At 37.8% G+C, this 15,543-nt stretch overlaps 1 protein-coding gene across 1 annotated transcript in view; it reads left to right on the top strand.

Annotated features, from left to right (window-relative positions):
- LOC112563682 (rho GTPase-activating protein 15-like) overlaps positions 1-11,264 on the top strand; it is a 28,635-nt gene extending 17,371 nt beyond the window's left edge. The window contains exons 10-16 of the mRNA XM_025237918.1: positions 638-680; positions 1,288-1,437; positions 1,894-1,992; positions 2,417-2,494; positions 3,321-3,452; positions 4,020-4,125; positions 5,006-11,264. Coding sequence (XP_025093703.1) covers positions 638-680; positions 1,288-1,437; positions 1,894-1,992; positions 2,417-2,494; positions 3,321-3,452; positions 4,020-4,125; positions 5,006-5,177 — 780 coding nt within the window. The 3' untranslated portion in view covers positions 5,178-11,264. The remainder of the gene's footprint in view (positions 1-637; positions 681-1,287; positions 1,438-1,893; positions 1,993-2,416; positions 2,495-3,320; positions 3,453-4,019; positions 4,126-5,005) is intronic.
- The last annotated feature ends 4,279 nt before the right edge of the window (positions 11,265-15,543 follow it).

Genomic DNA, 15,543 nt, shown 5'->3' on the forward strand with positions numbered 1-15,543 from the left:
ATGGAGAATCTGAGACTACTGTATGTAGACAGTAACATTTTATGGGGTGTCTTGTACTACTGTATGTAGGCTTGTGTGTGTTGTGTTCTTGTGTGCTTGTATGCTTGTGAGTGCACATGTCGGTGTATGAAGGTGTGATTGATGCCTATCCTAAAAAAAGTGTGTGCTTTTATACCTGTATATAAAGTGTTTTAAGCCCAGCTTGGGTGCATGGGAAGGGTACTATATAAATATATGCAAGTATAATTATTATTAGGTAAAGTAGTCATTTGTTTTAAAAATGTCAAATCTATGGGATATAAATTATCCTGCAGCTAAGTGCTCATTGAAAAAATAACCTAATCAGATTGTAAGCAAATAAGTGACTAGATTATTTGCCACATTGACTCATGGCTTTACAGTGAGCTATATTCACTGTGTTTCATTTTCTGAAGATGGTACATTGTGGCTTATAAAAGTAAATGTTTCATTTATCACCTAAAGTTCATCTGTGCAATTGTCACTCTAGATGCATGCTATAAATTTATTCTCGTGTTTGTGAGAGAGAGAGAGAGATATTAAGCCAAACTTTGAGCTACGAATGTGCTGTATAAATCATTTGTAATTATTTCTACTCTTTTTGATTTTTTTCTTTAAGGATTTGTCACCTAGAGATACAGAGGGTACCCTCAGTAGACCAGGTAAATTATTTATATGCTGAATAAACCAGGTCAGTTGTGTAGTGTGTGCTGAGTAAAGCAGGTCATTTATGGATATGTGTTGTGCAAACTCAGTTGTGTGGTATGTGCTGAGTGAAAGTCAGTTATATGGTGTGTACTAACTTATTATTAACATCCATGTATGATCTGCTTACTCTTATTTATTTTTACTTTTATGATACTCTTGAGGCTGGTAGGGTGGTCTGGTGGTGCAACGGTTAGCGCCTGTCACCAATACAGTGAGGGTTGGTTGTCCTGGGTTCACCTCTCAGCTCTCGTCTTGGGCACGCTGTTCTTTCTCTGCATGTGGCATCTGTTTACAGGGCTGGCTGCCTTGCCATGACATAGCCTTAGTTGCTGGCTCCGCATAAAACACCAATTCTTCCCCCCCACACACACACACACTCTCTTAAGGCTGACAGCTTCACAGGGTTGTATGTCTGATACATACACATGTATGGGCACAGACATACGTCTCCACCCACTGGTTTATTTTGTATTGCATTATTATACTGGTTGTTGTTTGTAAATGTTTTTGTAGATTTTGGTTTAGTGTGTGATATATTTCTTACTGCTTGTGGGTTCTCAGGTATCACCCGAAGCCAATCGTCAGAAGAGGGCAGCTTGGGAGTCAACATGGACAAAGGCCGCAGCATGGTGGGCATCAAGGCCAAGCTACTCAACTTCATATCCCGTCGACCTACACAAGAAGACCTTGTGAAGCGAGGCATTATCAAAGGTATGTATGTATGTCTTATGTCTTATCATTCTCTGTGTCCTTACCATTCTCTTTGATACTCAGGTATGAATTTCAAGCATTTCAGATAAACCATAAAATATAAAATTAAACATGACAGGAGGACTAGTTAAAATTATAGTTTAAACTAATCAGAAATAACTTGTTCTTAATCTGCAGTAGACTCTCATGGTCACACACCATGTAGAATTCAATAAATATAACTTATGATGATGAAAAACAAAGGCTAAAATTATGATAAAAAAATGGTTCACTGAGATAAGTAATCAGATTTAGTCCCTGTCTGCTTAGTTTTGGAGTAAAAATTATTACTACTCTACTCTGTGAATATTACATCTTTGCTCAAACGCTCAATGTTAAATCTTTACTTAAACTTATTCTGTTTGATATGAGTAAACAGTTGCCTTTGAACTCTGTGTGTGTGTGTTAAACTTGCAGATTCTGTTTTCGGATCAACTCTTCAGAATCTATGTGAAAGAGATAAATGCAGTGTTCCTACATTTGTGCTGGAATGCATCACGGCTGTGGAGAATAAAGGTACAGACCTTAAGAGACTAAAGTAACAGGGCAGTTATAAGGGTTAATTTTTCATTATTTCGTTAGTGTTTTTCAAATAAAACATGACCCCCATTTCAACAACAGTATACTATTGTACATGTAACTGTAGTATTATGGTACATGTTAATGGCAGGTATAGTGTTGTACATGTAGGGTAACTACAGCACTAGGGTATATATATATATGTTAATGATAATAGTAGGTGTAGTGTACATGTAAGGTAAGTATATTAGTAAGGTGTAGTATTCTACATGAAAGGTAACTGCAGTAGTAGGGTACATATAAGGTAATTATAATAGTAGGGTACAGCCAGGATTTACCATACCATTATAAATGTATTGACATTTTTTCACTGGGAGGAATACTGATATAGCCTTTATCAACATCATTGTTGTACAAACAGGTCTTGATCATGATGGATTGTACCGCATCAGTGGCAACTTGGCAGAAATTCAACGGCTGCGATATGTCATTGATAAAGGTTTGAGCCATCATCAATAATTCACTTGTTTGTATTTTGTTTGTTTTATTTTTTTAGCAGGCTAGAGTAGGAAGAGGTGCAGAGGATATGAGGCTAGCGTAATAGTTAAGGAACTCTTGCACCATCAGAACTGTTTTTTTTTTATAGCTTTGTAGATCACAGATCATATTTAAGAACACCATCTCCATTATCACTTTGTAGATTTTTTACATTAACAACCAGTCAAAATCTCTCATAGCTTTATAGACTTCACATAACATTTGAAAAAGATAAAACATAAACTGCTTAACACAAAGTCTTATAGATGCCTATTAGAGGAAGGGTTGGTGAAAGAATATTCCCACAAAGACAAAGAAGTAAAACAATGCTAGAAGAGATAAAAGAAAGTTTGTAGAAAAATTAAGATTTTCTAGCTAAGAAAAACTACTAACAGAAAAATCATCATAAAAATTAGCTGTAAAAATACGGCAACCATGCAAAATCCAAAAACAGAAGGTGGATTTGCCTGGGGCATGTGTGCAGAATGAAAAGAGATGCACCTCCCAAAATATTTGGACATAATTGGACAGTTGATGGCATGAGGAAACATAGCTCACCAAAAGGAAACTGATGAAGATCAGTTAATAAGGAAAAGAGGACAGAAAATGACATGGAACAACATAATGAATGCATAAAAAATGGATTCTGCTGACAGACAGAACTGTAGGTCTCTTGAGGACACCATGAACCAGATAGGTATGAAGAGGACTAATGTTCTGTAGTTAGAGCAGCAGGTAGGTCTGCCTACGTGCACTTTGAAAAGAAGATACATGTTTATTGTTTGCAGATGATACTCACAATCTGATGGACCCCCAGTGGGATATCCACACACTCACAGGTGCTCTGAAGCTGTTCTTTCGTGAGTTAAAAGAGCCACTTTTCCCCTTCAAGAGCGTCAACAAGTTTCTTGATGCCGCCAGTAAGTCTTTTTTTAAGAGAGATTGTAGTGTTTTATTAATATCTGGTTTTAAGCCATTATCAAGAGGGGTAGGCGGATAGGTGGAGGATAACATCATGGCTAATAGAAAAAGAAGCTCTTTAAAATTAATACAATATCAAATAATGACCTGTAAAATCATGCCAGTATTCGAACCATATCTAAACATACAGAAAAGGAATCCTATTAAATGAAAAATTATATTCCCTACAACTGTTTTCTTTCCAGAGTTTAGTTTTGGTTGGTTAGCTCTGACCTCGATACCTTGATTTTTTTTTTGAAAGTGTGGAAGCAGTATGCATATTTATCTTTATCATTATAATAATGGTGTATTTATGCTGTATTTTTATTTATGAGAGCACTAGATGAAAACAATTAACAGTAAAAAAATAAAGCAAAACAAATCAACAGTGCAGCAGGCAAAGGCAGGAAAGAGCAGCACACCATCTTACAAATCTTTGCACTTGATCTAAAACCATCAGCAGTAGCAAAAGCTGTCAAGTAATCAGGGGAAAATGCTATTGAGGATGTATTCATTTGTCATTTCAGGAAAGGAAACTTCTAAAGAAAAATTGAAAGCCTTTAAAGAGGCACTGGCCTCCTTACCTAAAAGCAACTTTGAAACCATGCGTGTCCTCTTCCAGCATTTGAAAAAGTGAGTTTAGTACCAGTGTTAGTCACTCATAAGATTAACTTTTTCGTCTGGTAGTCACTTTTATATCGAGTTGTAAATATGTGCTGGCTTCTATAAATGTCCTTCTAGGAAATTTTACTTAGAAGATAGTGATTTTGGTCGGGAAACCAGTGAGGCGCTGACAAAAACAAGTAGCTTGGCCTCTGAATGATAATCAAAGGAGAAACAGTGCAACCAAAGATATTACTCTCCACGGAGACAAGTTTCTAATAATGACACTTAATTAGCTCAGAGTATACTTTCAGCAGTTATTATTCCTTGATGAAAAAATACTTTTAAGTGTTGTTTAGCTAGTTTCAGAAACATGCTGAAAGGGTTACATGAACTGTCAATAACATCATATTCATGTTCCTCCTGTGCTAATCCTACAATTAAAAAAAAAGGCTGTGATGTCAAACTTTCTCTCATTTCTTTCTGCTTCTGCTATTCTTTCCTTCTTCACCTTCATATCATTTTTTGTTGTTGTTCATTTCCTTTTTCCTTTGTCTTTTTCTTTCTTATGTTTTGTTTCTTTTTTTCTGTTCTTTCGTTTTATCCTTTTGTATTCCTTCTGATTTTTCTATACTTTCTCATGTCATCCTTTTTTATTTTTATTTTCTTTCCCCTTCCCTTTTTTTGTTCTTTGTATGTTTACCCATCTTTGTGTCTACCCTCTTTGTGTCTGTCCATCTTTGTGTCTACCCATCTCTCTTAAGATTAGCATGCCATGAATGCAGTGAAAATAGATACACTAAAAGCAATTAACATGTAAAAAAAAAAATCCTGTGCCTGTCGAAAGAATGATTGGGTTCAGCTATTAAAGCTGTTAAAGTCAAACATGAACTTTATGTTTTCTTAACAGCGTGGTCCACTTCAGTCAGGAAAACCGAATGCAGGTGCAGAATGTTGCCATTGTCTTTGGTCCCACCCTCATGTGGGCTGAAGGTGACCTGAGCAATATGGCTGTACTGACCATGTGCCAGAGCAGGGTCGTTGAGTACATGCTTCTTGAGTATGATGCGCTCTTCCAGTGAACATTCTGATTTTCAGCAAGTGGAAGCTGTGTACAAGACTTTTGAGGGAGATTAGTTTAAGTGACCTCTAAAAGATGCTGCATTTGTGATGACGTGAGAGAGGACTCAATGCAACATGCAGAACCAATAAGGCAATACATCACTGACAATTGTGGCTTAAGTGCTGCAAGGGGCTTCCAGAAGACAGTACATTCCTAAGGATGGTGCAGAGTGATTGGATCATGGATTGCCTTAACTTTTGATAGCTGGCTTGGCTTCATTAGTTACACAGCTTCAGCCAAAGTTGAACTCTTTCATGGGGACCCTTGTGAAAACTTTGTTTCATTCTGAGACTGTGCATCTTCAGAAAGTGTGTTTAGTCCTTAGTGTTCTTTCAATGTGGAGCGAAAATGCTTTCATTAGCAAATCAACAAATTTATCTCCCAGATTTCAAAAGGGAAAGAATGTGCAGAAAACGATGCTATTAACTTCTTTCAAGAGTCGTCTATATAAGGTGTTCTCTTGCTTTTTCCTAGGTAGGAAGATAAAGTCTAAAAGTCACTGTTCCTAACCTTGCTTGCAGCCAGTCAGAAATGACTACCTTGTCAAAAATACCTCATCAGCAGCTTCCTCAGCATCATTCAGAAATGTCAGTCTGACCTTGGACGTATTCAGGGTGACAGTGGTGGCTCTCATTCCTCAGCTTTTCAAAGTTTTTCCAGGAAAAATGTACAAATTTTTTCAGAAGATAAATAAACAGCTGTACATTAAATTCACATTCCAATACATGTGAGATTAGTATTCTCATACAAGTGAAGATGATGAAGGAAGTGGTGCCATTTGTATTTAGGTTTTAAAAATGCATAATATTTGAGGGTGGGAGGTAAATATGGCTGTAGGGAAACGTGGTGGTGGATAGTGAGGGTTACAATGAAGCCAACATTCCAGAAGTCTTGTTGATAAAGAAGGTAAGATAAACAGCAGCAGGGAGATTACTACTTTGATTTCCTGTTGCTGAAAGACACCCTGTGGCTGGTAGTATGATGCTATACTGTGATTCTATGGGGCGCCAAGAGGGGAATTTTCTCTAATTTTCTCTCTATAGCTTTACAATGCAGTTTGTACTTATAGAATTCATTCTATAGCTTTACAATGCATTATATATGTATATAATGCATTTTATATTTATACAATTTAATTCTATAGGTAAAGAATGCATTTTATAGCTATACATTTCATTCTATACATACTTGGCACCCCATATGCTTCATGCAGTGTGACTGTGCTGTACCACAGTAGACTGGGCTAGGATAAGCCTAGGTGGCTGATCCAAAATATAGCATTTTTACCAAATGTTGCATGAGAACTATAGCATCTCTATGTTGGCATAAAGTTAAAGAAGCCTTTCAGATATCTTACAAAACGATTATCATTACTTTTCATCAAAGCACACCACCTTACAAACTTCTTCTGTTGCCATAGGATACTGTGCTTTTTGTAATATTAAACTTAACGGGTGAGTAAAATATACTTACACTTTCTTAAGAAAACAGTGTCTTGCCAATGTTGCCAGCCTTGATTTTCCATACACAGTGACTGAAAATAGCATGTACAGTGACTGCAAATAGCATATACAGCAACTGCGGATAGCATATATGCCCTTGCAGGATGTGTGGTCCAACAACTGCACATTCCAAGTTACTAGTTTTGTCTCAGTTGATGATGTCTGCTTTTGAATGGTGAGGTTAGGTGCTTTTGTAATACAGTAAAACCTCTCTATTAAGACCTTCGGTATTGCAACTCCCTTCTTAGATACGACCCCAAACATTTTCCTTTGTTGTCCTGTAAGGCTGGAGGCTCTTCGTGTATTAATTGCATATGCAGATGTTTCGCTAACCTGAAACAGAAACATTTATTTAGCCTGCGCCAATTTGACCTTTGATGTTGGGACAATGTTGTTATGGTGGGGTGAATTCGACTCAGGCAGGAGGTTGATATAGCTGGGGTAAATTGGGTTTTGGTTGGAATGATCAACTCCAGTTCATTGTTGTCTTCTAACCAGCCCATATCAGTCGATTGTGCTTTGTTAACAACCTTTTGCACAAGTCATATGTTTATAAAAAAACAAAGATTCTTGCGACCGACTGTTTGTGTTTTATTGAAATGGTTTGCACAAATCATGTTCAAAAATAGAAATAGGGCATTTTTAAGATGGCGTGATTATCTATCACAGCATACATGGACTAGTCGGTTGCCTGATCTTTAGTCAAGTTTAGCAATGGCAGAATAAGCAAGATGGAATGAAAGTGAAACAAATCATCTTATGGTTTCTAATAGCTTTATTTTAACATTTCAATAAATTAACTGTAATTGGTTCATGGAATAAAAGCAGACTTCTTGATCTTCCTACTACAATCTCTCAGCTATGACCTGATTTTGGTGGATTTTTATGAGTCTTGCTAGGGAGGTTTTACTGTAGCTTTGTCGGCTGAGCCCTTAGAGGATTGCAAGATGAGTCTTATTGTTCAGTGTAGTGTGGATTGTGCTGTCCTTTTTATAAGTAACAGTAATTAGTCTCTCATTGTTCACTGTAATGTGGATTGTGCTGTCCTTTTTATAAGTAACAGTAATTAGTCTCCCATTGTTCACTGTAATGTGGATTGTGCTGTCCTTTTTATAAGTAACAGTAATTAGTCTCCCATTGTTCACTGTAATGTGGATTGTACTGTCCATAGGTGAAAGTTATATGACTTCCCTTGGAAGGGCTGATATTAATAACAGAACCTAAGCTTTGATAGCAATAAATGTTTTCTCAAGAGTTTTTCCCCATAATCATTCCTCCCTCTTATGACAATGGCTGCAGGACAATCAGTGTCTGCCATGTTTGCTCATTGCTTCATGATCAGTCTACACAGATTATGTTAGGCAACGCTTCATTGAGTTAGCAAACCTTCAGAAAGCTTTTATAACCAGAAATGTAGTCCTCTTGTGAGATGCTTATAAAGGTATGTAGATTTTGATGTTTGAAGTGCTGGAGCATATTATGATTGTGTACCTGCAGCATATAACACATCTGACTGACGCTGTTGCTTACTTAATGTTAGTGGGGAGGTGAAATGGGTCTGCCACATCTGTTGGATTGCATATTTCAAGCTTCACTATTAGTGTCTATACTGCTTTCTTATCATGGGACTTAACTACCAAAGTGGGTGACCTCGAGGAGGGGCCAAAGTAGCCTGCTAGTGTGCTGTTGACAGAAATGAAATGAATGAGATCTTACGAACATGTATGCATGATATCTGTCCTTCACGTGACATGTCCAAGACATGTCGCCAGTTTTTCCTTTTGGAGATGTTGATCTTGTTAGCATGTACTGGCATTATGCAGTATAGGTATGCACATACATAATTATAGAGCATGTTGATCTGGTCATTGGGAACTCCTATAGTACCTATGTGTAAGCAGTATAAAGTTGATTTTGTTGCACGAGTGCTTGAGGGTCATTGCAGAAGTGAGAAATCGGCGTCCACTTGTGAAAAGACATGCTTGTGCTCATGTCTATTAGTAGCCAGTTTGTAAGTACTTGGTAGTGTCATAAGGAGCTAACATTATACTCAGATTTTTGTACTTTCTGCATCCAAAGTTTGTTTATTAAGAAGCTAAGGTATGCTTCATATGCTGGGTGTCATCACAACACATCCATGTCCTCTGTTACAGAACTGTTTGTAGACTAGCATAGGGGACTTAACAGTTAAGCTGAAAAAAGCTACAACAGTATGTTTTAGCTTTTGAGGCTAACACAACTATATCCTAAGTGAAAAGACAGGCTGTGAGCTCAGCAGAAATACTTGTCATGCTTGGCATGCAGTTTGGATGCAGAATGCAACTGCTTCTGACGTAGACCTGATTGAGTACAACTCAGGACTGAGTAGTACAACATATGATTGAGTACAACTGAGTTTATGAGGTACACATAACTTGTTAGGTGTGCTGGAATGTGAGTAGATGAGACATTTGTCTTCCTTTTGGGGAGTTTGAGTTTGCTTGAGTACTGCTTTTTATGCCTGAATGTTTTCTGAGTGGTGTACATGACTGAAAAAATGTGCCTACTATCTGTTGTATCGACATATTATAAATGCTGTTGGTGTTGATGCTCATTATGACTATTACTGTACAAAGTATTACATACCTAAGATGTGTAAGGCATGCTATCAAATGTGAGGTACACCTTTGTCAAGGGAGATGTGTTAATAATGAGGACAGGCAAGAAGGTCAGGAGGTCACACCTATGAAGTACACATCACATGCTTCATAGACAGCAGGAGTTGATGTGAGGATATAGTTATATGCAGTAAACTAAGCCAAAGTGCACACAAATTTTGTCACTATTTTGGATTTGTTTTCTAATCTGGAATATTGCATGAAGCCAGTTGGTCTGTGACCTCCACAACTGTTCTTGTCCTGCTGTTTGGTACCACTTTTTTATTCTTGTTCATTTTGTACTGGCAGTGTCTTCTTGTGTGAAACAGAAGCTAAAAATAATGTAAATCTGTTGGGATTATGGGGACTACAGTTGTTTCACAGTCTTTAAAGTACTGAATGCTTCAGGCTGTGTGGAAGCTATGAGAGCTGCAATGTGAGCTACTGTCTTTCTGCTGAGAGAAACAAAAACAGCTGTTTGCGAAACTCAAAACCAAGAGTCAAGGCTGCCACAGTTTTCTTATTTAGTTGCTACTCTGTGATGATCAACCCATTTGTTTCCATAGCTGGCTGTTACTCCTAGAAATGTTCTTGTTACTAACACATAGTTCTTGTTATTGCAATAGTTCTTGTTATTACTGTAAACTGTGTTTCCCTGCTCTTCCAATAATTCAGGGCAGTGTTGAATTTTCGTCAAGTTACTATGCATAAAACATTTACAAAACAGTGGTTGTTAGAATGACGTGATGATTGAAAGGATGAGTCGTCGGGACAGTTTGTGTTGACATTGTCGTTTTATTCTTTGCCTTTTTCTCAGTGTAAATGCATGCAAAGAGATAAAGGAAAATCATTTCTTCTCCTTGAAAATGTTTTCTAGATGAGTGGATGACAAATGGTATGGTTTTCTGAATTGTGAGAAACAACTGACTTTGGACTACTGGGTTTTTCTAGTCCACATGTACAGCTAGCATGACTTTTGAACAGGCTTCTTCATAAGCAGCTTGTGTTTACACGCTCAACTACTATAGTATCTGAGAAGGCATTGATGTATTTTCACTCAAGACTTAATTGGTTGAATGTTTTTTTTATGTATTGTTAACTTTACCATTCCTTGTGTACGTGTGCCTGTGCATATATATGTGTACTGTATCTGTATTTACACCAGTCGGCCAGTTGCTTTGGCTTTTTAGGTATGCTTGATGCCAAAGAGAGCAAGTAACTTTGGAAGAAGAGCATCTGACTACAAGCTATGAAATGGTGATGAATAGTGGAGAAACACTATAGATCTGACATAAAGGAAAACCCTGGAGGTGGAGTTAACTTGGGCTTACAGAATAGTTGTGTAGCCTCATAAAGGAGAACCATGGAGATAGAGTTAACTTGGCAAGAAGCAGAGTATGAGAAAACTGAGGAATGATGCTCTTCAGAACTGCTGAGAGTGGGAAATAAAATAAAGGTCTACATTTCTGGTTGTTTTTGCTTAACATGAAACAAGTATAGTCAGTAAGTTGATAAGGACAGCTCAAGAAAATCCTTATCTCTGTGTTTCTCCATCTTACATGCACTCTACACTGTGTGTACACTTAGTGTTATGGTTTACATAGCAAACTGTTATAAGTAGCAGGAGAACACATAAGATCTTTTGCAACAGAATTTGCCACAAATCTTAAAGCTGTTTTGGATGACCTTTAGAGATCTTGACAATTCTCCTTAACAAAAGAAGTTCGTAGCTATCACCTGTCATAGTTATCACCTCTTGTAGCTTAATATAAAGGGAAAGCACATGGTCGGCTGCAGCAGAGGATGATGTGAGAAGACCACTCTGATTTGTGCAGCAGAAGAGCATCAGAAAGTTTTTACTTCTTTACTCAGATAATGTAAGACTTCCAATAAATTACCACCAAGAAACTTGTATTTGAAGTGATTGATTCATTTGAGGTTCTTGCAGTTGATTAGAATCGAGATTTCTGTGTGAATCTTTTCTACCAATCGTAGCATTTGAGGTATTAGAGCATTGCTGAATAATTGAACATACAGAGGGCAGGCAGGAATGCAAGGACTACAGTAAAATCTCATTAAGTTCTTCCCTATTGCGACCACCTCTTAAACGTGACCCAGAAATTTTTTCACAAGCACATTTCATTATATAAATGACTACCCAATGCGACTTACAACCATTTGTGTTATATTATGACACTTTTGGGGTCGCAAAAGTTGGTGTTAAAAGAGCTTTTGTAAGTTTAAAAATAGACTGCTTTTGACAGACCGTTTGACCTGACTTACTGCAGAAATAATGTCAAATAAATTAAATACATTTTGAAAGGGAGTGCTTGTTGTTCATTGGTCATCTTGACCTAAAACTATATTGACCATCCTCCTTTAGTTTCGCATTGGAACTGCCAAGACCATCTGTAATGTCTTCACAAATACACAACTCAGGTTTTAAGGTTTATATAACCTTTCAGACACAAGCTTTATGAGCTGCTCTACAGCTCATCTGCTGTCGGTCTTCTCAGCTTCCCGCCATTACAGCCCATAGTAACAACCTCAATCCAGACAGAGTCATAGGTGCCTCTTTCCAGCCTATGAATTACTAATGTCTAGACATCCAAACATAGTTCGCTCTAGGATATCACACCATCTCAACCCATGTAAGACTACATGGTCTCAATACCTGAAGTCGATTTGACCCAAACCCAAAGAATGAATCTATTACTGATGACATAAGTAGCTATGAACATTAATTATTACCAACAAAGCCATGTGTTTCAATAAGTTCAGCCGCCATCTTACTAAGCAAACATGGATAAAATTGGAATTTAAAGAATACATCTCACAAATGTGATTTTGTCTTCAATCATCTTTTAAAGCTTGTCATCATTTATTCTTTTAGCTTGGAGTTTTGTGGTAAATGTTTATGCAGATGTTTGGCTAGTTCCCCTATGAAAGCTCCAATCAAGCGAAACATTGGTGAATAAATATGCATGACTAAAAACAACAAAGAAAAGAACTATATGATTTTAATAGCTTTAATTTCAACATTTAAATAAATGAACTTGTTTGTGTTTCAAGTCATAGTTCCTAGAATGAAAGCAAAATGGTCAACGTCCCTATTGACCTCTTTTGGTTACAACCTGATTTTGATGGATTTTGGCAAGTCTTAACAAGGAGGTTTTACTGAACACCATGTGTGTGCGTTAGGTGGAGGGAGGTAGGAATGTCTTGGCATGCAGAAGAGATTGCTAATAAATTCTTCAAAGTTTTAAAAGTGTTTTGTACAAATAAAAGTGCCTGTTGTATTGAAGTCTCTTCGTGAAGGAGCATGTCTCTGTGGCTCTTTAATTTTAGCTGGCATTCTTCTTGTGACCAAAACCTGTTCGTTGAAAAATGTCTTATGTGATAATCTGTTTCCCAGTATAGATGAAGGCAGCATGCTGTCTTTACAGGTGTCCACTGTGATCTGTTGCATTTTTTAAATATATCAAGCTAATCAAATTTCATAAAATGAGAGACTTGCTAGTTTGCAAAAATCAATAGAAGCTTTCTTAGCTTTCTACTGGTCCCAGCTGGAAGTTGTTTTTCACTCCAGCATCATCTGGATTGACAAGTTGCAATCAGCAGTGGGAGGGACTGAGTTGTCTGATTCCTAATAAACGAGTAAAAGTAAAACTGAGGCCTTAACCTCTTATAAAATTGAAAACGTCAAATCACTTGAAAAAATTTGAGACTGTTGTTTTATGCTGATAAACATTTGAAGACAGAAATTTTATGATCTTTCTTGTTAAGACTTTAGCACTTTCTAGACTGCACTGTTCGATACTCAAGTAGCCACATCAAACTTTCCTGTCGTCTCAGGTGGCAAAGCTGGCCCTAGGAAAATAAGTCTACAGAAATAAACTGAAAAAAACAGGTACATATGATTGCATATCTAAGAATATATACTGTATGTACGTTTGGGTAGAGTACAATACAGAGATTAAATATTCTTAATAAGGAATAAGATTAATCTGAAACGTTAAAATAAAACTGATAGAAGATTATTCAACACACACGTGAAGGCGGAATAGTATTGTTTGTGAATGATCTGTTCCAGTGACTACAATGAATAATAAATTGTGATCTTAACTTAACTGTACCGTGGCTTGCCTTCACTTGGCACAAATGTCTCCTGCCGTTCCGTGTGAATTCACAGTAAATCACGGAATATGTCCAAGTAATTTCATGCTGGTTTTAAAATTTAGTTTGCTGACTTTTAGTCTCTGACTTTCATGATGGTCAGTGAGTATACCCGTTAAATTGTGACAGCAAATAATTTTATGGTTCTAGAAAAGAGAGGTCGCTGCTACGATCTGGTGGGGAATGTTTGACAATGGTCAGAAGACAGTCATAGAACAACCTACACACAGAGAAAAGGTGTCCTACCAATGTCCTATGAAAATATTTTTCCTAACACCATTCATTACTTAAAAAAAAAAAGTCGTTTTTACGCACCTTCGTGACTGCCTAAAGGTAGAACAGGCCCTGGAGAGACGACAGCACCACCAAGAATTATGAGCATCTCCCTGGCAGGTCAATCAGGAAAGTTATTTCCAGCTACCCCTCCCACATTCTCAACAACACATCGGATTCTAATTATCAACCCCTTTCTACCTTTTTTTTTTTTTTTTTTTTTGCATTTTGTGAAGAATCACAACTCTAGCATCAGGCCAGGTCAGTGGAGGAGGAGGAGGCAAAAAGATATTTTTGATCTTTCAGCATCTTTTCTGAGGGGTCAGCCCCAACCCCACCTTCCCCAAACACTACTACCACTGGTTCACCACACACTGTCACTGGTCTAAAATAGGGGAGCGGGGATTGACAAGGTAAACCCCCAAATTTCTTAATTTCTAAATTTCATCTCCTTGGTCTGTAATTCATAGCTGATCTTCATCCACTTGCCAATAGTCAGGCTACCCTTTCTTTATTGCAACCTCCCCCTTTCTAGCCCTTGCAGTGTGCACTCAGGCTTTACAGTGCATGCTTTCTATGTTTCCAAGACTTCTGCAGTCTAACATTTTATTGGCAGGCAGACAACTTTGCTAAGAAGGCACAATTAGTACACCACTAACTGTAACTTTTTCAAGTTCCCAACATGTCACCGCCACCTTTATTCGAGTCAAAATAACCAGGTACTGAATAATGTTAAAATGGAAAACTTTTTGTCCTTCTATTTCGAAACATTAAAGGACAATGAAGGATGTAAATCATTTTCTCCTTATTAATTGGTAAGGTCAGTGCAAGTTACTATTTTTTGTTGCGTGTATCTGTAGAACAGATGGGAGAGACTGTACACTAAAAATCTGGAATAGTATCTCATCCATTGCATTCCCTCAAAAAACAACAAAAACAACAACAACAACAACAACAACAGGTACACAAATACCACGAGCCAAAATCAACACTGTCGGAAAATGAGTTGGAAAATGTAAAGTTGTCAACTGAGAAGCCTCGGGCTCGAGGTGGACCAGTGAGTTTAACGTCACGAGTCCTCTGTGCATGCGTGTGTGCAGGTGGATGGACCGATGAGCGCGTGTCGCGAGCTTCCACCTACCCGGTTGGTGGGCAGAGTGGGTGGCATGCGGCTAAATATTCATCTGTAGGCCGTTTGCTAGAAAAGTATAAATACGGCAGTTTTGCAAAGCATCATTTCATCTTCTAAGCAGCAGATGAATTTACGACACAATTTTATACTTGTTGATTCTCTACTCAACTTGCTTTGAGAGAAATACCTCCCGAACTTATACCATTCTTTGGCCATTGTTGATCACTTTTGAAAGTTACTTCAGCTTCAGGAAAGCAAGGTCTGGTAACGACAAACAAGGACTAGGCTTCAAGCCCCGCAGACTGAGAATTAGCTGTGCCGGACATCAGTGTGAAACACCGTCTGTGCTACACACTCCGTGTGTCGGTGTCATTAGATGACAGGTAAAAGGTCGTCGTCGCTACTAGCCATGAGCTTGGGAAACGATGCTTGTGTAGTTCTCCTGCTGCTGACAAGTGTGGGATGCGTAGCCCTTCGGTAACTATACACAGAGTAAACCGGGTATTTTACTGCGCCAACTGCGTCCGAACCTTCTTGCCTATCAGGAGAGATTGAACCCTTTGTTCACTGCAAAACCTTGGTTGTTAGCGTTGGGATGCCTGGTGT

The sequence above is a fragment of the Pomacea canaliculata genome, linkage group LG5 (genome assembly GCF_003073045.1).
Source record: "Pomacea canaliculata isolate SZHN2017 linkage group LG5, ASM307304v1, whole genome shotgun sequence".
NCBI lineage: Eukaryota > Metazoa > Mollusca > Gastropoda > Architaenioglossa > Ampullariidae > Pomacea > Pomacea canaliculata.